Source organism: Salmo salar, chromosome ssa08 (assembly GCF_905237065.1).
Source record: "Salmo salar chromosome ssa08, Ssal_v3.1, whole genome shotgun sequence".
NCBI lineage: Eukaryota > Metazoa > Chordata > Actinopteri > Salmoniformes > Salmonidae > Salmo > Salmo salar.
In genome coordinates this window covers 18578362-18605320 of record NC_059449.1, presented here as the reverse complement: position 1 = coordinate 18605320, position 26959 = coordinate 18578362, and the positions used below count along the sequence as shown (strand labels likewise).

The 26959-nt window shown below is 44.5% G+C and overlaps 1 protein-coding gene across 1 annotated transcript in view; it reads left to right on the top strand.

The window, feature by feature from the left end:
• The window catches only part of LOC106602171 (zeta-sarcoglycan), a 361636-nt gene that overhangs the window by 308064 nt on the left and 26613 nt on the right, over nt 1–26959 (top strand). The window contains exons 6-7 of the mRNA XM_045722923.1: nt 6173–6245; nt 23021–23144. Of these exons, the coding sequence (XP_045578879.1) occupies nt 6173–6245; nt 23021–23144 (197 nt within the window). The remainder of the gene's footprint in view (nt 1–6172; nt 6246–23020; nt 23145–26959) is intronic.

Sequence of the window (26959 nt, the reverse complement as noted above, 5' to 3'; positions counted from 1 at the left end):
TTATTATCTGCATTGTTGGGAAAGAACTCTCAAGTTAAGAATTTCACTGTACTGTTTTACACCTGTTGTATCCTGGGCACGTGGCGAATAAAGTTTGAAACCTGAAACTTCTAACATACACTGAGTGGACAAAACATTAGGAACATTATTGATATCACTTGTTAAATCCACTTCTATCAGTGTAGATGAAGGGGAGGAGACAGGTTAAAGAAGGATTTTTTTTAGCCTTGAGAGAATTGAGACATGGATTGTGTATGTGTGCCATTCAGAGGGTGAATGGGCAAGACAAAATATTTAAGTGCCTTTGAACGGGTTATTGTAGTAGGAGAACTGCAACGCTGCTGGGTTTCTTTATGCTAAACAGTTTCCTGTGTGTATCAATAATGGTCCACCACCTAAAGGACATCCAGCCAACTTGACACAACGGTGTGAAGCATTGGAGTCCATGTGGAACGCTTTCGACACCTTGCAGAGTCCATAACCCAGATGAATTGAGGCTGTTCTGAGGGCTTTAAGGCAACTCAATATTAAGAAGGTGTTCATAATATTTTGTCTACTCAGTGTATATACGTGTGTACCTTTCAAAATGGCCAATTCTCACATCATACATGTGAGACGTGGTGTCAGTATCACACACATGAATATTGTAATATCACAGGACTTCTCATCATCAGTGTCATTTTACACAGGACTGGCTAATCAGGACCTTAGCTGGCTTGAATTACATTATATACAGTACCAGTCAAAGGTTTAGACACACCTACTCATTCAACAGTTTTCCTTTATTTTTTACATTGTAGAATAATAGTGAAGACATCAAAACTATGAACTAACACATGGAATCATGTAGTAACCCAAAAAGGGTTAAACAAATCAAAATGTATTTTATATTTTATATTCTTCAAAGTAGCCACCCTTTGTCTTGATGACAGCTTTGGACACTCTTGGCATTCTCTCAACCAGCTTCACCTGGAATGCTTTTCCAACAGTCTTTAAGGAGTTCCCACATATGCTAAGCACTTGTTGGCTGCTTTTCCTTCACTCTGCGGTCCAACTCAACCCAAACCATCTCAATTTGGTTGAGGTCAGGTGATTGTGGAGGCCAGGTCATCTGATGTAGCACTCCATCACTCTCCTTCTTGGTAAAATAGCCCTTACACAGCCTGAAGGTGTGTTGGGTCATTGTCCTGTTGAAAAACAAATGATAGTCCCACTAAGCGCAAACCAGATGGGATGGCGTATTGCTGCAGAATGCTGTGGCAGCCATGCTGATTACAGTGAGGGAAAAAAGTATTTGATCCCCTGCTGATTTTGTACGTTTGCCCACTGACAAAGAAATGATCAGTCTATAATTGTAATGGTAGGTTTATTTGAACCCTGAGAGACAGAATAACAACAACAAAAAATCCAGAAAAACGCATGTCAAAAATGTTATAAATTGATTTGCATTTTAATGAGGGAAATAGGTATTTGACCCCCTCTCAATCAGAAAGATTTCTGGCTCCCAGGTGTCTTTTATACAGGTAACGAGCTGAGATTAGGAGCACACTCTTAAAGGGAGTGCTCCTAATCTCCGTTTGTTAGCTGTATAAAAGACACCTGTCCACAGAAGCAATCAATCAGATTCCAAACTCTCCACCATGGCGAAGACCAAAGAGCTCTCCAAGGATGTCAGGGACAAGATTGTAGACCTACACAAGGCTGGAATGGGCTACAAGACCATCACCAAGCAGCTTGGTGAGAAGGTGACAACAGTTGGTGCGATTTTTCGCATATAGAAGAAACACAAAAGAACTGTCAATCTCCCTCGGCCAGTGGCTCCATGTAAAATCTCACCTCGTGGAGTTGCAACGATCATGAGAACGGTGAGGAATCAGCCCAGAACTACACGGGAGGATCTTGTCAATGATCTCAAGGCAGCTGGGACCATAGTCACCAAGAAAACAATTGGTAACACACTACGCTGTGAAGGACTGAAATCGTGCAGCGCCCGCAAGGTCCCCCTGCTCAAGAAAGCACATCTACATGCCCGTCTGAAGTTTGCCAATGAACATCTGAATGATTCAGAGGATAACTGGGTGAAAGTGTTGTGGTCAGATGAGACCAAAATGGAGCTCTTTGGCATCAACTCAACTCGCTGTGTTTGGAGGAGGAGGAATGCTGCCTATGACCCCAAGAACACCATCCCCACCGTCAAACATGGAGGTGGAAACATTGTGCTTTGGGGGTGTTTTTCTGCTAAGGGGAGAGGACAACTTCACTGCATCAAAGGGACGATGAATGGGGCCATGTACCGTCAAATCTTGGGTGAGAACCTCCTTCCCTCAGCCAGGGCATTGAAAATGGGTCGTGGATGGGTATTCCAGCATGACAATGACCCAAAACACACGGCCAAGGCAACAAAGGAGTGGCTCAAGAAGAAGCACATTAAAGTCCTGGAGTGGCCTAGCCAGTCTCCAGACCTTAATCCCATAGAAAAACTGTGGAGGGAGCTGAAGGTTCGAGTTGCCAAACGTCAGCCTCGAAACCTTAATGACTTGGAGAAGATCTGCAAAGAGGAGTGGGACAAAATCCCTCCTGAGATATGTGCAATCCTGGTGGCCAACTACAAGAACCATCTGACCTCTGTGATTGCCAACAAGGGTTTTGCCACCAAGTACTAAGTCATGTTTTGCAGAGGGGTCAAATACTTATTTCCCTCATTAAAATGCAAATCAATTTATAACATTTTTGACATGCGTTTTTCTGGATTTTTTTGTTGTTATTCTGTCTCTCACTGTTCAAATAAACCTACCATTAAAATTATAGACTGATCATTACTTTGTCAGTCGGCAAACGTACAAAATCAGCAGGGGATCAAATACTTTTTTCCCTCACTGTAAGTGTGCCTTGAATTCTAAATAAATCACAGACAGTGTCAACAGCAAAGCACCCCCACACCATCACACCTCCTGCTCCATGCTTCACGGTGGGAACCACACATGCAGTGGTCATCCGTTCATCTATTCTGCATCACAAAGACACGGCGGTGGGAACTAAAAATCTCAAATTTGGACTCATCAGATCAAAGGACAGATTTCCACCGGTCTAATGTCCATTGATTGTGCCCAAGCAAGTTCCATTAGTAGTGGTTTCTTTGCAGCAATTCGACCATGAAGGCCTGATTCACGCAGTCTCCTCTGAACAGTTGATGTTGAGATGTGTCTGTTACTTGAACTCTGTGAAGCATTTATTTTGGTAGTTAACTCTAATGAACGTATCATCTGCAGCAGAGGTAACTCAGGGTCTTCCTTTCCTGTGGTGGTCCTCATGAGAGCCAGTTTCATCATAGCGCTTGATGGGTTTTGCTACTGCACTTGAAGAAACTTTCAAAGTTCTTGAAATGTTACGCATTGACTGACTTTCATGTCTTAAAGTAATGATGGATTGTCATTTTTCTTTGCTTATTTGAACTGTTCTTGCCATAATATGGACTTGGTCTTTTACCAAATAGGGCTATCTTCTGTATACCACCCCTACCTTGTCACTACACAACTGATTGGCTCAAACGCATTAAGAAGGAAAGAAATTCCACAAATTAACTTTTAAGAAAGCACACCTGTTAATTGAAATGCATTCCATGTGACTACCTTATGAAGCTCATTGAGAGAATGCAAAGAGTGTGCAAAGCTGCCATCAAGTAAAAGTGTGGCTACTTTGAAGAATATTAAATATAAAATATATATCCTTCACTCATGCTGCCAAACATACCCTCGTAAATCTGACTATCCTACCGGTCCTTGACTTCGGCGATGTCATTTACAAAATAGCCTCCAACACCCTACTCAGCAAATTGGATGCAGTCTATCACACCAAAGCCCCATATACTACCCACCACTGCGACCTGTATGCTCTCATTGGCTGGCCCTCACTTCATATTCGTCGCCAAACCCACTGGCTCCAGGTCATCTATAAGTCTTTGCTAGGTAACGCCCCGCCTTATCTCAGCTCACTGGTCACCATAGCAGCACCCACCCGTAGCACGCGCTCCAGCAGGTATATTTCACTGGTCACCCCCAAAGCCAATTCCTCCTTTGGCCGCCTTTCCTTCCAGTTCTCTGCTGCCAATGACTGGAACGAATTGCAAAAATCACTGAAGCTGGAGACCCATATCTCCCTCTCTAACTTTAAGCACCAGCTGTCAGAGCAGCTCACAGATCACTGCACCTGTACATAGCCCATCTGTAAATAGCCCATTCAACAACCCCATCCCATACTGTTATTTGTTTTTGCTCCTTTGCACCCCAGTGTCTATACTTGCACATCCATCATTTGCACATCTATCACTCTAGTGTTTAATTGCTAAATTGCTATTATTTTGCCACTATGGCCTATTTATTGCCTTACCTCCCTTATCTTACCTCATTTGCACACATTGTATATAGACTGTCAAGGGTGTGCGTACTGGTAGCGAAGTCAGGTGCAGGAGAGCAGAGGGTTGTGAACAGGCGCACACTTTATTGAGGTAGGAGAAACCAACAGACGGACACAACTGCGTCAAAACCTCCAGCCAATTGGCAAAAGTGCAAAAAAACATGCAAACAGTCACAAAATGTATATTTAACAAATAAACATACCTCGTAAACAACACAGAATATAAGAACACCAGTCTGGCGCGTCACAAAATAACACGTAACACAAACAATATCACACAAAGACATGAGGGGGAACAGAGGAATAAATACATGCAGTGTGATTGGGGAATGTAAATCAGGTGTGCAGGGAACAAGACAAAACAAATGGATCAATGAAACATGGAGCGGCGATGGCTAGAAAGCCAGTGACGTCGACCGCCGAACGCCGCCCGAACAAGGAGAGGAGCCGACTTCGGCGGAAGACGTGACATAGACATTTCTATTGTATTAGTGACTGTATGTTTGTTTATTCCATGTGTAACTCTGTGTTGTTGTTTGTGTCGCACTGCTTTGCTTTATCTTGGCCAGGTCGCAGTTGTAAATGAGAACTTGTTCTCAACTAGCCTAGCTGGTTAAATAAAGGTGAAATAATATATATTTTTTTAATGGATTTGTTTAACACGTTTTGGTCACCACATGATTCCATATGTGTTATTTTATAATTAGTATGTCTAGTTTGAGAAACAGACACCTCACAAGTCCTCAACTGGCAGCTTCATTAAATAGTTCCCGCAAAACACCAGTCTCAACGTCAACAGTGAAGAGGCGACTCCGGCATGCTGGCCTTCTAAGCAGAGTTCCTCTGTCCAGTGTCTGTGTTCTTTTGCCCATCTTAATCATTTCTTTTTATTGGCCAGTCTGAGATATGGCTTTTTCTTTGCAACTCTATCTAGAAGGCCAGCATCCCAGAGTCGCCACTTCACTGTTGACGTTGAGACTGATGTTTTGCGGGTACTATTTAATGAAGCTGCCAGTTGAGGACTTGTGAGGCATCTGTTTCTCAAACTAGACACTCTAATGTACTTGTTCTCTTGCTCAGTTGTGCACCGGGGCCTCCCACCCCTCTTTCTATTCTGGTTAGAGCCAGTTTGCACTGTTCTGTGAAGGGAGTTGTACACTGAGTTGTTCCAGATCTTCAGTTTCTTGGTAATTTCTCGCATGGAATAGACTTCATAGTAATAGACTTCTCTTAATTTCTCGCTTCTTTAATTAGAACAACAGTTTTCAGCTATGCTAACATAATTGCGAAAGGGTTTTCTAATGATCAATTATCCTTTTAAAATGATAAACTTGGATTAGCTAACACAACGTGCCATTGGAACACAGGAGTGATGGTCATTTACAACATTAACAATGTCTACACTGTGTTTCTGATCAGTTAATGTTATTTTAATGGACAAAAATGTGCTTTTCTTTCAAAAACAAGGACATTTCTAAGTGACCCCAAACTTGTGCACGGTAGTGTGTGTATATGTGTGTGTATATATATATATATATATATATATATATATTGTCCTTCTATTGTGCTACTCTTCTCTTTCTATTGTACTTGTACTGTCCTTATATTGTCCTACTATTGTCTCATTCTATTGTACTACTAGTGTCCTATTGTCCTTCTATTGTCCTTCTATGGCTTCTATTGTACTGCTATTGTCCTTATATTGTCTTTCTATTGTCCTCATATTGTTCTTCTGTTGTCTTTCTATTGTCTTTCTCAGGGAACGAAGGCGTCGTCTTCGGACATTCAGTGGAGACATCGCACATCAGAGCAGAACCTTTCCAGGATCTCAAGTAAGAATTCTGGGATCACATGCACACACAATCTGACACACACACAAATAGACACACACATGTAGATGGATGGACACACACACACACAAATGGACACACACACAAGCACGACGCACACACACACACACACACACACACACACACACACACACACACACACACACACATGCTGACACACACATACACACACACACACACACAAATACACACACACATAGATAGACACACACACACACACACACATGCAGATGGACACACACACACACACACACACACACACACACACACACACACACACACACACACACACACACACACACACAGATGGCTGGACATACACACACACACACACACACACACACACACACACACACACACACACACACAAACCCATCGGCCTTGGCGGATTGGTCATCCTGATGTGAGCGTACAGTAGAGACTGTAGTGCAGTGCAGTTATACGGCTCTTTAAGAGGACAGTCCTGGCCAGGCTGCTCCTCCATACACTCTCCAGTCGTCTAGATTAAACCCAGGTAAGGATCAGATGAGATGCTTTATACAGGCTTAGCTAGTGACCGAGGGCACACTGCATCGACCCTCTCAGTCAATGGCTGATGGATAGAATGAACCAGGGTCTGTATTCATAAAGCGTCTCAGCCACAGGAGGTTGGTGGCACCTTAATTGGGGAGGACGGGCACGTGGTAATGACCGGAGCAGAATAAGTGAAAAGGTATCAAACACATCAAAGAGATAGTTTGATGCCATTCCATTCGCTCCGTTCCACCCATTATTATGAGCCCTCCTCCCCTCAGCAGCCTCCTCTGGTCTCAGAGTAGAGTTGCTAGGATCAGTGTTGTCTTTCAGATCGTCATGAGTAACATTACATGGAGAAGGGGGACCTGATCCTAGATCAGCACTAGAATCAGCAATCCCCATTTCCATGTAATCACTACGATCTAAATGGATCCAGGATCAGATATCTCTTATTTGATATCTATTTTGTTATTGTATAAGGCAAAGGCAAAACGGATCCTGTAAAGGCATATACAGTGTTTCCCCTCCAGTTGTACAGGTGGGCTTGCCTAAAAAGAGTTTGGTTTCTATTGTTTTCAACTGACAATGTTGATGCCAGAGGGCCTGGATGTTGCCTTGGGGGTGTCTCGCCTCACGCCGCCGTCTGGGTACAGACTTCAATAGCAAGTGAACATGTCATTCTCCTCTTAATTCAATACAGCTGTGTACTCTTATTGTGAATCCATTCAACACAGTTTGATGGCAGAGGTATTTGATCGCTGGTCTCTCATCAGCCAATCAAATCTCACCGATTTATATACCTCTCGCCTCATTGGCCGACAGCCGCATTGACTGCCGGCCATAACGCTTACATCCTCTTTATTGAACAGTCAAGCAGCTCCGTATCAGTGTCTGTATTGTACGTCATTGCAAAAATCCTTTAAAACGATAGCCTAAGGGCCCTGCGGGCTAGCTAGTGTAGCGGTAAGTACATGTGTGGATTGGCAGACAGACTGACAGACAGGCAGACAGGCTAGCGTAGCGTTAGCATACAGCGCAGTTTATAAATGTGTGGATTAACAGAGAGACTGACAGACAGGCTAGCATAGCGGTAGCGTTAGCATACACCACAGTATATAAATGTGTGGATTAGCGGAGAGAGAGCGAGAGAGAGAGACAGACGGGTATGATGGAGAGCTAATTGGCAGCTTCCAGTCACCTATGAACTGCTTATATGCAAATGTGGCAGGCTCATTTGTATATTGTCAGGGCAGATTAAGTTCTGGGGAGAGAAAGGGACTGATGGGCATGGATTGGACTGGAGGAGTGGAGGGAAGGAGGGACTGATGTAGGGAGAGGGAGAGAGAGAGGGGGAAAGAGAAGGGGAGAGAGAGAGAGAGAGGGAGAGGGAGGGGGAGGGGGAAAGAGAGGGAGAGAGAGAGAGAGGGAGGGAGGGGGATAAAGATAGAGGGGGGATGGAGGAGGGGAGAGTGAGGGAGGGGTGTGTTTTATGTATTGTTATACCTTCTCTGTGTACATCCCAAATGGCACCCTATTCCTTACATAGTGCACTACTTGCTATAGGGAATAGGATGCCTTTTGGGCCTCTTCCTCTGTCTGTAATATAGGTGTTGGTTGGGAAGTCTCTTTTGAATTTCTCCTGATTTCTCTCCGTCTAAAACCACAATACACCGGGTAGTTGCCACACACACACACACACACACACACACACACACACACACACACACACACACACACACACACACACACACACACACACACACACACACACACACACATGCGCACACACACAGAATGCATGACACATATGAATCATTTCAGAGTGGCACTCTCATCTCATCCCTTACCTCTGAGTGAACTGAAATGCGACACATTTTTGACTGACCGGCCGTGGCCTTTCTCTCCGCTCTGCGTCGGGGGTTAATTCGGTATTACACGCTTTACATATTTCACTCCCTCGTCTCTCACTCATTAATTGTTCGGCAGAATGGAAACATAGAAATGAATCAAGTTCATATCCCTACCTTTTTATAGTTGTTTAATATAAGTGTGTTCATTAGGACTTGTACTTAACAGACGACCGAGGTGAATCACTGCTAATTAGCTGGACCAGTGCTTCTTTCTCTATTTTTGGATTTGGTATGACTTTTTTACTTTTCTTTTTTTGATCAAATCCGCTTTTTGGCCGAGGTCGTTTGCCCCCCCCTTTCTTTCTCTTCCCCCTTTCTCTATAAAAGTCCCCTGATTTTGCAGTTAAAGTAAATGATACATGTAATGACTTGATGGAGTCTATTTGAGGCTAATGATGTATGTTATGGTGTAACCCTCTAAAGTACAAATGAACATAGAATACATCCCAAATGGCACCCTACTCCCTATTAATTGCACTACTTTTGACCAGAGTCCTATGGGCTCTAGAGTCCTAGTAATGCACTAATGGGAATAGTGTGTCATTTGGGATGCAGCCAAGCCTACGCAGCAGGATAGACACGCCAATAGTTATAGAGACTCTTTTAGAAGTTTGGACACAATTTGCTTGACGGGGACCCCAGGAAAACTTGGATAAAGTCCTCTCCTTTCGATTAACCCCAGACCATGTTCCTAGAATGTTGAAACTTTTGCATATTGGTCCCACCTAACCCCAAATTCTTTCTCCTACATCACATATTAAATCCTAAAAAGTAGTGTAAGTGTGGTTTGTGTCTTTTGTCCTCTGTGATTTGTGTCTATTGTCCTCTGTGGTTTGTGTCTATTGTCCTCTGTGGTTTGTGTCTATTGTCCTCTGTGGTTTGTAAAAAGAAGAGAGAGAGACAGATGGTAAAAGAAGAGAGAGAGAGACAGTAGAGAGACAGATGGTAAAAGAAGAGAGAGAGAGAGACAGTAGAGAGACAGACGGTAAAAGAAGAGAGAGAGAGAGACCGTAGAGAGACAGACGGTAAAAGAAGAGAGAGAGAGAGAGAGGGAGACAGTAGAGAGACAGACGGTAAAAGAAGAGAGAGAGACAGTAGAGAGACAGAAGGTAAAAGGAGAGAGAGAGAGAGACAGAAGGTAAAAAGAGAGAGAGACTGTAGAGAGACAGAAGGTAAAAGAAGAAAGAGAGAGAGACCGTAGAGAGACAGACGGTAAAATAAGAGAGAGAGAGGGAGACAGTAGAGAGACAGACGGTAAAAGAAGAGAGAGAGAGGGAGACAGTAGAGAGACAGACGGTAAAAGAAGAGAGAGAGACAGTAGAGAGACAGAAGGTAAAATAAGAGAGAGAGAGGGAGACAGTAGAGAGACAGACGGTAAAAGAAGAGAGAGAGAGGGAGCGTAGAGAGACAAAAGGTAAAAGAAGAGAGAGAGAGGGAGACAGTAGAGAGACAGACGGTAAAAGAAGAGAGAGAGACAGTAGAGAGACAGAAGGTAAAAGGAGAGAGAGAGAGATCGGAGAGAGACAGAAGGTAAAAAGAGAGAGAGACCGTAGAGAGACAGAAGGTAAAAGAAGAAAGAGAGAGAGAGAGATAGAAGGTAAAAGGAGAGAGAGACCGTAGAGAGACAGAAGGTAAAAGGAGAGAGAGAGAGATCGGAGAGAGACAGAAGGTAAAAAGAGAGAGAGACCGTAGAGAGACAGAAGGTAAAAGAAGAAAGAGAGAGAGAGAGATAGAAGGTAAAAGGAGAGAGAGACCGTAGAGAGACAGAAGGTAAAAGAAGAGAGAGAGAGACCGTAGAGAGACAAGATAAAAGAAGAGCAGGAGTGACAGTAGAGAGACAGACGGTAATAGAAGAGAGAGAGAGAGAGAGACAGTAGAGAGACAGACGGTAAAAGGAGATAGAGAGAGAGAGCGTAGAGAGACAGAAGGTAAAAGAAGAGAGAGAGAGAGACCGTAGAGAGACAAGATAAAAGAAGAGAGAGACAGTAGAGAGACTGACGGTTAAAGAAGAGCGAGAGAGACAGTAGAGACAGATGGTAAAAGGAGATAGAGAGTGTAGAGAGACAGAAGGTAAAAGGAGAGAGAGGGAGACCGTAGAGAGACAGAACGTAAAAGATGAGGGCGAGAGAGAGAGACAGTAGAGAGACAGACAGTATAAGAAGAGCGAGAGGGAGCGTAGAGAGACAGAAGGAAAAAGAAGAGAGAGAGAGGGAGATCGTAGAGAGACAGACGGTAAAAGAAGAGAGAGAGACCGTAGAGAGACAGAACGTAAAAGATGAGGGCGAGAGAGAGAGACAGTAGAGAGACAGACAGTATAAGAAGAGCGAGAGGGAGCGTAGAGAGACAGAAGGAAAAATAAGAGAGAGAGAGAGAGATCGTAGAGAGACAGATGGTAAAAGAAGAGAGAGAGAGACTGTAGAGAGACAAAAGGTAAAAGAAGAGAGAGAGAGAGAGACAGTAGAGAGACAGACGGTAAAAGAAGAGAGAGAGACAGTAGAGAGACAGAAGGTAAAAGGAGAGAGAGAGAGATCGGAGAGAGACAGAAGGTAAAAAGAGAGAGACCATAGAGAGACAGAAGGTAAAAGAAGAAAGAGAGAGAGACAGAAGGTAAAAGAAGAGAGCGAGAGAGAGACAGTAGAGAGACAGAAGGTAAAAGGAGAGCGGGAGAGACAGTAGAGAGACAGAAAGTAAAAGAAGAGAGCGAGAGAGAGACAGTAGAGAGACAGAAGGTAAAAGAAGAGAGAGAGAGAGAAGGTAAAAGAAGAGAGAGAGAGAGACAGAAGGTAAAAGAAGAGAGAGACCGTAGAGAGACAAGATAAAAGAAGAGAGAGAGACCGTAGAGAGACAAGATAATAGAAGAGAGAGACAGTAGAGAGACAGAAGGTAAAAGAAGAGAGCAAGAGAGAGACAGTAGAGAGATAGACAGTATAAGAAGAGTGAGAGAGATAGTAGAGACAGACGGTAAAAGGAGATAGAGAGAAAGAAGGTAAAAGAAGAGAGACAGTAGAGAGACAGAAGATAATAAGAGTGAGAGAGAGACAGTAGAGAGACAGAGGGTAGAAGAGAGAGAGAGAGAGAGAGAGAGAGAGAGAGAGACAGAAGGTAAAAGAAGAGAGAGAGACAGTAGAGAGACAGACAGTAAAAGAAGAGAGAGAGAGAGAGTAGAGAGACAGGAGTTTGATAAAAGAGAACAAAATCTCAAACAAGAGTCAGAAGACAGAGAGTGCGTGTCATCAGCAATCAGCTAATTCCACTAGCTAACACTGGCTCCATAATCAGATGAGCATTGATCAAGCTGTTGGAAGTCGACACGTATGGGCCCTGTTTAAAAGTTGTGTACTATATAAGGAATAGGGTGCATTTGGGACGAAGCCAAAGAGTTCACAGAGGTCCAGACTCAATTAAAGCCTCATCCAAAGAACTACAGAGGAACAGGTCCAGTCGATATCCTCCTCTTCCCTCTCTGTACCCCTTTACAACTCTACCTCCCTACCCCCGGTCAAAGGGGAACCCCTTCGAGACTCCAACCCCACTCTGAGTGAAGGGCTTTGGGAGAGATCTTCCCCACATATCCCCCTTCCCTCCAAAGCCACAGTGCAGTACAGTGATGCTCCTGAAGCAAAGTTTTAAGTTGGCTCTTTAGGAAAGTTTCTCTGAAGTGAACTTGGCTCTTTGAGAAAGTTTATCTGAAGTGAACTTGGCTCTTTGGGAAAGTTTCTCTGAAGTGAACTTGGCTCTTTGTGAAAGTTTCTCTGAAGTGAACTTGGCTCTTTGTGAAAGTTTCTCTGAAGTGAACTTGGCTCTTTGGGAAAGTTTCTCTGAAGTGAACTTGGCTCTTTGTGAAAGTTTCTCGGAAGTGAACTTGGCTCTTTGTGAAAGTTTCTCTGAAGTGAACTTGGCTCTTTGGGAAAGTTTCTCGGAAGTGAACTTGGCACTTTAGGAACGTTTTTTGTAAGTTTGACTGAAAGTAGGGTAAAGTTTCATGGAGGGTTGGCTCGGAACGGAAGTTGGTTCTGTGGGAAGCTTGACGATTCACTTCACTTTTGTGGCCCATTTTAATAATAATGTCCATCGGATCAGGTGGGTTGGAAGTTAATGAAAATCCTTGGCTAAGGTCAACGCAGCCGGCGCTGTATTTCTTTAGTATGTGGGCTATGTACAGGAACAGCCATCTGGGTCTTTTATGACAAAAACCAAAGCGCCTTTTATTCATTATCAGGCAGATTTACCGGGACATTGAGCAACAAGGACGTTCTCCACCATCCTCTTCCATCAACCATTAATTAGTTACACTGAAAGAGGCATTACAGGCATAGGAAAAGGCCTGAACAGAGTTGGGTTATGGAAATAATTTGGTGTGTGTGTAAATAATTTGGTGTGTGTGTGTGTTTGGTGTGTGCGTGTATGCGAGTACCAACCTCTGTATATAGCCGTGTGTCTGTCAGTCATTGTGAACCCATCCAGAGGTTATGCTGCTCTGTGGACTGGTTGCTGACATGTTAGTTTTGCAGCAGGCTGGACACCCAGGTCTCTTATAGCAGATGGAGAGCCGGGTGCAAGCCTCTCACTCATCTCAGATTGGTTCTGTTGGATCAGCAAACAGCCCAGACAATAGACTAAGAATGCATACGTCATCACAACAGGATTCCGTCAACACTTCACACAGTTTTGCATTCCTACTCCCTAGTAGGTAAAGTAACTGTCCAGTGAAAATCTCACTTTGAAAAGTTAATATTCTGTTATACCAAAATAATGTTGTTGACTCGTCATAGTTGATATGAGGAGCACAGCACCGAGACAGGAGTTCCGCCCTTTGGATTTCTTCACTTTGACATCCGCTTGCGCCAAATCTGACAAGCTTGACAATTCTGCGTTGTTAGTTGCACATCAACTGCCTTCCTTCTGACCAGAGGCCTTACTTACTCCCCACAATGCAACACACTTGTGGGGTTTAGAATTCCCTTTTCACTCCTCTTCTCCAGCTTTAACCCAGCCTTAGTTGAACGAGCGGTGGTTCGGCGTAATCAGTGGAATTCCCTGCTAACGGGCCCTTTGGTACGCTCCATATTGCCACTCTGAGGACCAGGCTCCTCGGAGTGGCCCTTCCTCTGAGGCTGTGCTGAGTCAAGATTAGAAGATTTCACCAGTGGAACCCAACCCACTGGCGGCACCTTTTTTTGGTTGTCAGGAAGTGCATCCTGTATGACTTAGCTCACGTCGACCCCCCTCCTTCGTTTTCACTCTCAGCTCTTTGGTGACTTTCCACCCCACTTTCGCTGCTTCCTCGGCGAGTAGGTCACAAATGAGATTGTGCCTTCTCAGCCTGGCTGCCTTCACTGCCGGGCATTGCCCTGGTATGTGTGATATTGTTTCCAGCTTGTGGTCACACCTTCTGCATACGTCTTCCAATTTGTTCCGCCTGTGAGCCAGTCTCCCTTGTAGGATATACGTTTGCCCTCAGTTTAAGCGCAGCTACATAGTGTTGCTGTTTAAATCGCACCGCTGCTGGATCTGCAAGCCAGCTGTTGTTGATCTTGTCTTGGTGGAACATGCCAGTTCCATTTCCTTGGATTGGCAGCGCCGCCCAATCCTCAAATCCTTTCGACCTCCAGTTAGAGGGATTCTTGCACAGCTGCTTGTGCTTTTTTGGCTCCACCTCTGCTCCCTTTGTGCTTGAGCCATCTTCCCCGACTGGCGTCATAGCATCTAGGCTTTCTCCCAGTTTCGGAGTTTGCTCCGGGACTCTCCCTGCCCGTATCCACAGTTTTGAAAATTCCTCCTGTGGCATTGTATATTCCGTTACCGCCCTTGTCAGTGGGTCTGACGACACTGACAGGTTAAATAACCTTCGCGCCTGGATTGCTGGTATCATTTTTGCCAACTTCACAATGCCTAAGCTGCCGTCTTTGTTCCTAGCATAGAGCAGGCCGTCACAGGTTGACGGAGGTAGGTGCAGCCACTTTTTCACTGCTGTTTTAACTATCCCATCTAGGATAGTTAGTTCGACTGTCCCGATGTCCCCGTGGATTACCGTATATATCACTCGGGGGACTGCATATGCGTTTAGTATGCTTACTTTTTGGCTCGGTTGTAGTGGCGCTTAATTGATTCGGCTGACCCACTCTAGGATTTATCCTCTCAAATCCGGCTTTGAAATCCCCAGCCAGGGGTTCACTTTCATGCCCAGATATTTTTCTGATTTATCTGGGTCAATCAGGTGTAGCTTTGCCCCTTCGATTGTCCATGCCTGACAGTTATTGACGGTGAATGCTACGCCCCCGCGTCTCACCATGAACCCATGGCACTTTTTTGGCTGCACACGTAGGCCAGAAAGTTGACAAACTTTCCAATATTTTGATGTTATGTTGCATGCCCGCCCAAGAGCTGCTCATAAGCACCAAGTCATCAGCAAATGCTAGGGTTGTCACCTTCTCTCCCCCAAACCTGTAGCCCTCTCCCATGCTCTCGAGCTTGCAAGTTAGAGGGTCTACTGCAATGTTGAAGAGGAGGGGGGACATTGGGTCTCCCTGTTTCACTCCCACTTTCATTTCGATTGGCGGTGAGGTTCCTTCCTTCACCTTTATTCTCGTGCACACCTCCTCGTAGGAGTCCTTGATTCGTCAGATTATATGGCTATCCAGTCCCCTCTCTTTCACGAATGCTCAGCTTGCCAATCAGCTGTTTACTTGTCATGGATATTTTTTATGACCTGTATACGTCCACACCATTCTGTTGTTGGGGTACGCCCACACAATTCAAACATAGAAAAGCTGATTTTTAACATACTTAACTTTTGGGAAGGAAAACTATTTAACTCATATTGTAATTAATTATAAGTCATATTTCATGGATATCTGGAAACACTGGACAGTTACTTTAAGATTTTGATGTGGAGAGAGGAAACTGATCCCAGATCTGTATCTGCAGCCAACTTCCACCTAGCACTAGCTCATCAGAGGGCCTTCTTACTGTACAAGAACCCGTCTTCTGGAAAGGGGAATTTATAGACAGAGTGAGAGATTTTAGCTGAGTGAAGCAGACAGTCTGTGTTCTAAAATGGTCCGTTTGTATGTGTCCGGTCCACCCCAGATAAATGGGTTTACAGTACAGTGTGTAGCCAGCTGGGAGTTTCCCAGTCTCCTCAAGCATGTGTTGGAACAAGCTGCAGTTAATGGAGCGCAGTGTTTATCGTTCTTCATTTGATGTTTGGTTATACACTTCTTCAGGGGGCAATTGGAAATAAATTAGATTAAAACACAATGCATTTGCATGTGTGTGTGTGTGTGTGTGTGTGTGTACATGTGTTTGTAGTTTATCTGTGTGTATCTGTGTATCAGTTTCTGTTTTCTTTCGTCTCAAACCGAAACACCCTCTGGTCATTTCTCCTAGTCTCACTGAAACTGAAAAAAAAATTTACGGCCTCCGAAAACCTGATATTATCAAACTATCTCACCGCCGAAACACGCCTTCTGTTCACTACGCGGCCACAACAGCTGCCGACACCCTCCAGACGTAACCGCGGCGACGGGCGTAGACGGTTTGGGGGCCCACGGGGGCCCGGGCATATTGATGTCTGTCTGCCTTCCTGGTAAAAAAAATCTAAATGATACTTATTGAGCCATCAGTAGCCTTCCAGGAGAGATGTAGTGACTGAGAGAAGCTCCGGCTTAGTCTAATCACCTGTCCTCTTCTTTTACTTCCAACCAAAACATCATTATCGTCTTCAGCCATTTTCTTTTTTTTAACACTCTGAAAACACTCACCAGCTGGGACTTTCAGGGGCTTTTGTTAGATTTACTGCCAACACCTGGATCTGCGAGTCGGATCTAAATGGATTGGCCACCTTCCAATTCTGATCTTTTTTCAGTAATTGGTATTTTGACCAATCAGATCAGCTCCTTTGCCCATAATTGGGCCAAAAGGTCAGAATTGGGCTGCCTGTGTAAACGCAGTCATCGTCACCCTATAGTATATTGTTGTTCTGTAACATGAGCTTTTGTATACAGAGAGTGAATCCTTACTAAAAAGGTAAAGCCAAACCAATGTTAAGTGGTGTTTCAGCCAAAACCGATATCACAGCAGTATATACATATACATATGAGATGAGTAATGTAAGATATGTAAACATAATTAAAGTGCATTATTTAGAGTGACTAGTGATCCAGCCTAGTGGTTAGAGCGTTGGACTAATAACCGAAAGGTTGCAAGATTGAATCCCCAAGGTAAAAATCTGTCGTTCTGCCCCTGAACAAGGCAGTTAACCGTCATTGAAAATAAGAATTTGTTCTTTACTGACTTGCCTAGTTAAATAAATTAAATAAAGTGGCCAATGATTTGAGTCTGTATGTACACAGCAGCCTCTGTGTTAGTGATGGCTATTTAACAGTCTGATGGCCTTGAGATAGAAGCTGTTTTTCAATCTCTCTGTCCCAGCTTTGACGCACCTGTACTGACCTCGCCTTCTGGATGATAGCGGGGTGAACAGGCAGTGGCTCTGGTGGTTGTTGTCCTTGATGATCTTTTTGGCCTTCCTGTGACATCGGGTGCTGTAGGTGTCCTGGAGGGCAGGTAGTTTGCCCCTGGTGATGTGTTGTGCAGACCGCACCACCCTCTGGAGAGCCTTGCGTTTGAGGGCAGTGCAGTTGCTGTACCAGGCGGTGAAAAGGATGCTATCAATTGTGCATCTGTAAAAGTTTGTGAGGGTTTTAGGTGAGAAGCCAAATTTCTTCAGCCTCCTGAGGTTGAAGAGGCCCTCCTTCACCACACTGTCTGTGTGGGTGGACCATTTCTGTTTGTCTGTGATGTGTACGCCGAGGAACTTAAAACTTTCCACCTTCTCCACTACTGTCCCGTCGATGTGGATAGGGGGGTGCTCCCTCTGCTGTTTCCTGAAGTCCACGATCGTCTCCTTTGTTTTGTTGACGTTGAGTGAGAGGTTGTTTTCCTGACACCACACTCCGAGTGCCCTCACCTCCTCCCTGTAGGCTGTCTCGTCGTTGTTGGTAATCAAGCCTACCGCTGTAGTGTCGTCTGCAAACTTGATGATTGAGTTGGAGGCATGCATGGCCACGCAGTCATGGGCGAACAGGGAGTACAGGAGGGGGCTGGGCACGCACCCTTGTGGGGCCCCAGTGTTGAGGATCAGCGAAGTGGAGATGTTGTTTCCTACCTTCACCAGCTGGGGGCGGCCCATCAAAAAGTCCAGGACCCAATTGCACAGGGTGGGGTTGAGACCCAGGGCCTCAAGCTTAATGATGAGCTTGGAGGGTACTATGGTGTTGAATGCTGAGCTGTAGTCAATGAACAGCATTCTTACATAGGTATTCCTCTTGTCCAGATTGGATAGGGCAGTGTGCAGTAGTGTTCATGGTGTTAGTAACTTCGGGCCCTAGTTATTGACTCAAATCCTAACTGGAGTTTCACAGGCATACACTGGCAAATCTCCAATTGCTACAGATCTCAAGTTATGAGCCGACTCTTAACTGGATGTCCGAGTTCTTCCTACCCTACTTTTAATGGCATGCTATTGATAACTTTAGAAAGTGAAACAACCACTTCAGATAGGAGGGAATACCAATCCAGCCTCACATAGCAGAATATCCACCCTAGAATATCCACCCTAGAATATCTACCCTAGAATATCTACCCTAGAATATCCACCCTAGAATATCCACCCTAGAATATCTACCCTAGAATATCCACCCTAGATTATCCTTACCCTAGAATATACACCCTAGAATATCCACCCTAGATTATCCTTACCCTAGACTATACACCCTAGACTATCCTTACCCTAGAATATACACCCTAGATTATCTTTACCCTAGAATATACACCCTAGATTATCCACCCTAGATTATCTTTACCCTAGAATATACACCCTAGATTATCCACCCTAGATTATCCTTACCCTAAAATATACACCCTAGATTATCCGCCCTAGATTATCCTTACCCTAGAATATACACCCTAGAATATACACCCTAGATTATCCTTACCCTAGAATATACACCCTAGATTATCCTTACCCTAAACCTACTGGCCCCAGTTATAATGCTTCACAGCTGTTTTAATACCTCCTGTTACCCAACCAACCACTTCAGCTGGAAGTGGATATATGAATCCGGCCTCACACAGCAGAATATCCACCCTATCCATCGTCTCCTATAGCGTATAGACTCACTCCAGAGGTGGGCTGCATGGGCCAGATTGACTGAGCGCCCCAGAAGCCTGAACCATTGATTTCTTGTGAAGCCTGCACTGATTTAGCTAGCGGCCTTTCTGACGTTATGTGTCGTTTCACTTCAACCTGGGCCTGAGCCTGGGACAGAGCCTGAGTCTGCAGGTGTTACTGCCACTGGCAGGAGGAGAGAGGCCTTGTGCTGTCTTCACAAATACCTTACATCTGACCCAGCATTTTATTTTTTGTGCTGAGTGAGAGAATGTAGTACGTTTCCCCTCCACCACGTGAGACCAGGGAAAGAGGCAATTGACACTGAATGTGGAACAATATGTCACATTGTTACGGCTCCCTCATCATCTCTCTCTCTGTTTCTCTGTCTCTCTCACACATCTAGCACAGATAGAATAATGTGAGCAGCTAGCTCGTATTACCCATTTTTTCTCTCTCTCTTTCGCTCTCTTTCTCCCTCCCCCATGTCTCTCTCTCTGTTGAAATGTCACATCACCTCAAAAGCGCCTGATGTTTCAGTTCCTCTCCAAGAACAGTCATCCTCTCCTTTCCTCCTATCCTCTCCTTTCTTCTCCTTTACTCTAATTTCCTGCTTTCCTCTCCTTTCCTAATTTCCTCTCCTTTCCTCCGTTCCTCTCTTTTCCCGCCGTCCTCATTTTCTCCCTCTCTTTTTATCTTGCCTTTAAGGGAAGTGTTTTCATCAATACTTTTAGACTACCTGACAGGCATTTCAGGCAGACGAACAATGGTGTCTCTCCTCCTAGCAGGAGGCAGTATTAGTCAGCATATGGTCGCTCAGAGGGGTGGCATGCAGTAATACAACAGATTCCCTCAAGCTTGGATAAAATGGGAGATAAAACCACATATAGATTATTTCTCCATTCATTTTTCTTTTACCCAATTCAAAAAGACTAGTATTTCCAGCTCATCAAATATGAAGCATATGTTTCTCCTGATCACATGACTGACTGGATGTAATGGCTGTGCAGACTTTTGTTTAGGCCCTGCCCTAAAACACCTGGTTCCGCTAATTATGGTTCAGGCTGTTAGTGAGTTGACTATTTGGACAAGGTTTGTTAGTGCTAGGCAGGAACAAAAGCCTGCACACCTAGTAGCTGCAAACCCCTGGTCTAATGTGGGCCGGTTTACCGGACACTCATTCAACATATTCCTGAACTAAAAAGGAATAGAGAATCTCTAGGTTCAGAGAACCTGCCCTAAAAGCCTAGCTGGTCTATGTTGAACAAGGTGTAGGGATGAAATATTCTGCTAACTTCCACAGAGATTTCTGGAAAACCTGGGAATTTTGGGAAAGTTACTGCAATTTTCCAACCCTAAAGGTGTCTAAGTCTGGCTGCTCACATATCATCTTGTTGTTCTTACTCTCACCCTACTAGTTCCACTTCAGTACATTTGTTTGTTTTCACCCCGGGACATGTTAGCCTCTGTGGTAGGCGACTTTTACTGGCACTCCGCTTTGAGCCACTCACACTCTCAGCAGGGAGCCCCAGTGCACCATGGGAAGTTAAAGAGATGCTTGTGCCTTGTTCTGATTGTGTTGCTAGCCGTGTAAGAGCTGCTGTTCTCAGAGCATAGCCTGGCATTTCAGTTGGTGGTTTGTACTGGATTTGAATGGTACGGTGTCCATATTAGGACATAGTATGAGAAGTATGGAGTCCATATTAGGACAGCCAGATGAGGATGTTTTATGTAAATGTGACAAGAGACTGACTGGAAGCTTTTGTGTAATAAAATAGTATTTAACTACTGCTTTGAGGGTGTGTATACTTTTGTATAAATAGTGTATGTGGACACCCCTTCAAAGTAGCGGATTCGGCTATTTCAGCCAAGTCCGTTGCTGAAAGGTGTATAAAGTTCAGCTCAGAGCATGCAATCTCCATAGACAAACATTGGCAGTAGAATGGCCTTACTGAAGAGCTCAGTGACTACTACTTTGAGGGTGTATATGTGTTCTCTCTCTCTCTCTCTCTCTCTCTCTCTCTCTCTCTGTTCTCTCTCTCTCTTTCCGCAGCATGCAAATAACTTCTGACACACATCCGTCGGGTATGTCACGTCAGCGGCACGGGCAGAAACGAAGGACGGACCCCAGTCTTTTCACTATTGATTAAATTATCACCGATGGGATGCATGGAGCCATGAAATTACATTTTCATGAAATTAAAATAGAAAAATTCCCGGGGTCTCACTGCCATTTGCAATTTCCCAGGCTACATTTCACAGCCGCAGACGGGCGGGACGCGAAAGTCTTTTTTTGGTCATTTTTTGACCCAACCTAAGGATTTGCCAGGGAATCTACTGTAGTTAGTAGTAGGTTATAGTGGATGGATCATGGTTAGAAAAAGGATCACGGTGCATTAGTTTGTAAATGTGAAGACGGAGAAGGCTTGAAACACCTTCAGGTGACCTCCCTGCTTCTCTTGCCTTGCGGGCACACACATACACAGTGTCACACATGCCTACACACTATTTTACACCTGACTGGCATTCGGTATTTAAGTGCTCTGAGTTTTACGAAATGCAACATTTACTTTTCAGTGACCAGAACACCCCCCCCCCCCATGTACCCATATACTCCATTAACCATAGTTCTGAGTCATCCCCCGTACCTGTCTCTCTGTGACAAGTGTTATGAGTTTTATAACTTTTACAACACAGTTGAAGGCTCTCACCTGTTCTTTTAGTCTGAGAGATTCATGGAACGAGTTTAGCACAGGATATAACTACTCTTGGAGATGGGGACTTAAAAAAAGGAGTCACAAAAGTCACAGAGGCTTGAAAATGTCATTTTCCAACCATTTCTCATCGTTAAAGTCGGCTCACTCTTCCTGCCACACGACACCTTTGTATCGCTCAGCGCTCTCTGACACTTTAAACAATTTATGTCGCCCCGACCGGCGACACAGAAGGGTGATGTGGGTTTTTTTTGACCGAAAAGGTCATGGGTTCAGATCTGAAACGGTAACATGGCGATACGGCATCAGGGCCATTAAAGGAGAAAGGCCAAGGTGAATGTCAAGCTATATACGCCTGGAAAACATCTAACTTATATTGCGACTGAAACCTCCATGGAGAAAGTTTTTCTGACTATGGTTTCTGTTTATCACACCCTCCCTCACTACTTTACAATGTGTACGCACCAGAACTATTATTACATTACCTCCCCCTCCGTACCCCCCTGAGCTTTTAGAAGTTGTCAAATTAAGACGATAACTGTGTTGATGCATTCTCTCGTTGCCCATCTCTGTCATGTTAGAAAAAATATGTCCGCCGCATAAAACAAGCCGTGGCGGACGGCGTTGAAGGTCAAAGCGGATCTGTCTCGCCGGCGAGAAGGAGCGCGGGAACGCAAGAAGGCGGCTCCTGCGTGATAATGAATTGGACCGATAAGACCTACAGTCTCTGACCCTGGTGTCTTTTCATATAAAGAATCACCACCAAGGCCCTGGCTTTCTGGATGAATGGAAACTTTTTACGTTTTTTTTTGTCTCCGAATCACTGAGCGGAACAGCAGCCGGAGCAGCAACAGAAAATCAATGACCTGATTGAATTCCTCTTTTAAAACGGCCGAAAGTACCAGAGCTATTCATAGATATTGTATGATATCCTGACTGTGTAAGAGAAAGAGGCTGTGAAGGTTTTTTTGCAGAGAAGTTGGAAGGAGGGATCGTTAAGTCGATATATTCATTTCTGTCAGGTGGTTAATTATCCGAGGCCTGTTTCACCAGCTAACCTGATGGACCAGTGGACCAGATGACCGCTCAGTCCACAGGGAGACTTCCCATCCAGGCTTCCGTCTCTCTGTGTGTGTGTGCCTGTGTGTGACAGAGAGAGAGAGGAACAGTGAGAAAATATGTGTACTAATGTGCCTGTGTATCACTTAGTGTCCCCCCCTCCCTTTCACATCACAGTCCAATCAAATCCTCTCAGCTAGATCTGTGTAATCCTTTTTTAAAGAAATGCTGCTTTAAAAAAAGTTTCAGTTCAGTTATTTTTCCGATCGGCGACTTACATTCTAATTGTACAGTATGTTTTCATTATTGATCCTTCAAGTCACCCATGCATTGAATCTAAAGTGATTCGTTGTCTAATTGAATCCCTGGATGTCTGGTTCTCTGCAGGCTGGAGTCTCCCACCAGGACCCTGAGTCTGGAGGCTCCCAGAGGGGTGGAGGTCAATGCCGGGGTGGGCGACTTCAAGGCCTCCTGCCGGAAAGACCTGTTGCTCCAGTCGTCAGAAGGAGAGGTGAGAGGGGGGAGACGGGGGTCAGGTGGGAGTGTTTTGGGGTGGGGGTGTTGTTGGGGTGTGTGTGTGTGTGTGTGTGTTTTAGGAGGGCTACAATAGCGATGCTAGTAGCAGGAGTTCATTAAGTGTCTTATTAACCTAAAGAGCTCCATCAATCAGCGCAATCTTATCCAGCTTTGTTCTCCTCTCCATTTATTTGGGGGAGAGATGTGACCTCATTAACGCTGCAGTCATGATGAGGTGCCTTTTATCTGTCTGTCTCTCTGTCTCTGTCTGTCTGCCCTTCGGTCTGTGGCCCAGCGCGCTGTCGAGAATTCACTGGAGCGAACCTTGTCATTAGCTCTGTAATTAACTCGGAAAGAAAAGCAGTGTTCGCCAAGACTGTGATAGTTTGATAGCATGTAGGAGAAAAAATAATGACGCAAGTTCTGACTTATTTGTCGTCTTCTTCTTTTTAACGCTTGTTTTTCAGGGGGAGGGACGAATGGTTTTGGGAAGAGTCTTTCGTCTCATAGTAAATGTTAGTGGCATTTAGAAGGTAACTTACTCCTAACTCCTAAAGCACCACTTCAATCTCTATAAGACTTCCTTGTTGCTATGACCCACAATGCATCTGGGGCAGGCGAGAGGTCACAGGTTAGAGGCCAGTGTGATAAGTAGATGTCCCCCTCATAGAGTTAGATAGATAGGGTCTCATCTCCTGTCTTTTCAATGTCCACTTCCACTTCAGGAAGTGCACCCTCTATCCAACTCCATGATGTCCCTTCTCCCTTCATGTTGTTTGCATGCTAAGCACAATGGCCGCTGCTGAAGTGGAACTGGTTTGTGTGATTGGTCCTAATCAAGTCAAGCGTCAGACATTCAGTCTCTCTCCCTGCTGCTACAGGATCACCTTCAGATGAACACTAGCTGGTTCCTGAGATGTGTCCCTCTCTCCTTTCAGCTCCAGGCCCCCAGCCTGGCTTTAGTAACTACACCGGCTATTTAATTAACTTCCAACATCCCCGGCAATAGATCATTGTATCCCGTCACTTAACTATAAAAAGGCAATTTTTTTCTTATTTCTCCTCTTCCCTTCTTCTTTTTCTTCTCTTTCCTGTATAGGAGATAGAAAAATGTCTACCTTTAGAGGTAGATCTGGAGGTGAAAGAAATGAACACCTGTTTAGGTGAGGTGCTGGCTAGCGAAGTAGAACACTTGAAAAAGAAAAGGAGAGCCTCACACTCTAGGAGCTCAGATGCAATAATTTAATAACCAACGTTTAGACAAGCTGTCTTCATCAGGGTCTGTCTGTCTTCATCAGGGTCTGTCTGTCTTCATCAGGGTCTGTCTGTCTTCATCAGGGTCTACCTTTAGAGGTAGCTCAGTCTGTCTTCATCAGGGTCTGTCAGTCATCAGGGTCTGTCTGTCTTCATCAGGGTCTGTCTGTCTTCATCAGGTTCTGTCTGTCTTCATCAGGGTCTGTCTGTCTTCATCAGGGTCTACCATTAGAGGTAGATCAGTCTGTCTTCATCAGGGTCTACCATTAGAGGTAGATCAGTCTGTCTTCATCAGGGTCTACCTTTAGAGGTAGATCAGTCTGTCTTCATCAGGGTCTGTCTGTCTTCATCAGGGTCTGTCTGTCTTCATCAGGGTCTGTCTGTCTTCATCAGGGTCTGTCTGTCTTCATCAGGGTCTGTCTGTCTTCATCAGGGTCTGCCATTAGAGGTAGGTCTGTCTGTCTTCATCAGGGTCTGCCATTAGAGGTATATCAGTCTGTCGTCATCATGGTCTACCTTTAGAGGTAGATCTGAGGTAGATCTGTCTGTCTTCATCAGGGTCTGCCATTAGAGGTAGATCTGTCTGTCTTCATCAGGGTCTACCTTTGAAGGTAGATCTGTCTGTCTTCATCAGGGTCTGTCTGTCTTCATCAGGGTCTGCCATTAGAGGTAGATCTGTCTGTCTTCATCAGGGTCTACCATTAGAGGTAGGACAATGCCCTGAAGAGGAGAAGAGACGATCATAGAGAGTGTAAGACGAGCATTAGACACTTGACACAAAGCGTTGTCGGCAATCCGTGGGCTTTGACGCACAATGAGGGGTGTTATGAAACAGATGGACCTCTCTGTAGCCTTAGCGTGACGGAGTTCTGTCAGCCTTTGTGCGCCGTGACAGCCAGTGACGTGTCCTGACCTTCCTGTCTTCGTCCCGCATCGACTTCCTCCCTCATCTGTCCAGCCCTGGCGGCCACACAAGTTACAACTTATGGGCCTCTATGAGGAAGTTGGGGAACACAGCCAATTAGATTTACCGCTCCTACTTTCCCCTCTCTTTCTTTTTAATTCTCAATTATTCCTCGTGTGATGGAAGACGTTGACAGAAGAAGAGGGAGAAGAGGAGAAAATAGATGTCTCTGTCAATTTGGAAGGGAAGGCAAACCACATCGGACACCGGGGCTTAATGCGAAATCGATGTTGTCAGCAGCTGGCACTTCAAGGAGCTACATTAAAGTTTAAAAACTTTGGAGAGGCTGGAATTAAATCCAAATGGGTTCGGGTTCCCGATTCGGGAGCATCTTATCGCCTTCTCTGGGTTTCCATTAATAACCTTTCTGGGAAGGTGGTTCCGCTAGCGGAACACCTGGCCTACAGCCAGTGAAATTGCAGGGTGCCAAATTCAAACAACAGAAATCTCATAATTAAAATTCCTCAAACATGCAAGTGTTATACACCATTTTAAAGATAAACTTCACGTTAATCCAACCACAGTGTCCGATTTCAAAAAGGCTTTACAGTGAAAGCACACCATGCGATTATGTTAGGTCAGCGCCTAGCCACAAAACCATACAGCCATTTTCCAAAGAAGGAGAGGTGTCACAAAAGTCAGAAATAGCGTTAACATTAATCAATAACCTTTGATGATCTTCATCTAGTGGCACTCCCAGGACTCCATGTTAGACAATAAATGTTTGTTTTGTTCGATAAAGTTAATCTTTATGTCCAAAAACCTCATTTGAAATTGGCGTGTAATGTTCAGAAATGCATTGTCTCAAACAAACATCCGGTGAAAATGCAGGGAGCCACATGAAATTACAGAAATACTCATCATAAACATTGATATAAGATACAAGTGTTGTAAATACGATTAAAGATACACTTCTTGTTAATCCAGCCGCTGTGTCCGATTTCAAAAAGGCTTTATGGTGAAAGCACACCATGCGATTATGTTAGGTCAGCGCCTAGCCACAGAAAACCATACAGCCATTTTCCAACCAAGGAGAGGTGTCACAAAAGTCAGAAATAGCATTAAAATGAATCATTTACCTTTGATGATCTTCATCTGATGGCACTCCCAGGTCTCCATGCTAGACAATAAATGTTCGTTTTGTTCGATAAAGTTCATCTTTATTTCCAAATACCTCCTTTTTGTTTGCGTGTTTTAGTCCAGTAATCCAAATGCACAAAGCGCGGGCACAAAGTCTAGTCGAAAAGTCAAAAAAGTTCAATTTGAGATCGTAGAAACATATCAAACGATGTTTCTAATCAATCCTTAGGGTGTTTTTATCATAACTATTCAATAATGTTTCAACCGGACAATACTGTTTTCATTAGAAAGGTAAGGGAACGGACCTCTCGCTCACGGTCACGCGTATGACTAAACTAAAGGCTTTCACCTGGGCCATCTGCTTAGAGTGCTCTTATTCGCTCCATTTTCACAGTAGAAGCCTGAAGCAACTTCTAAAGACTGTTGACATCTAGTGGAAGCCTTAGGAATTGCAATCTGACCCCACAGACACTTGATATTCAATAGGCATTCACTTGAAAACTACAAACCTC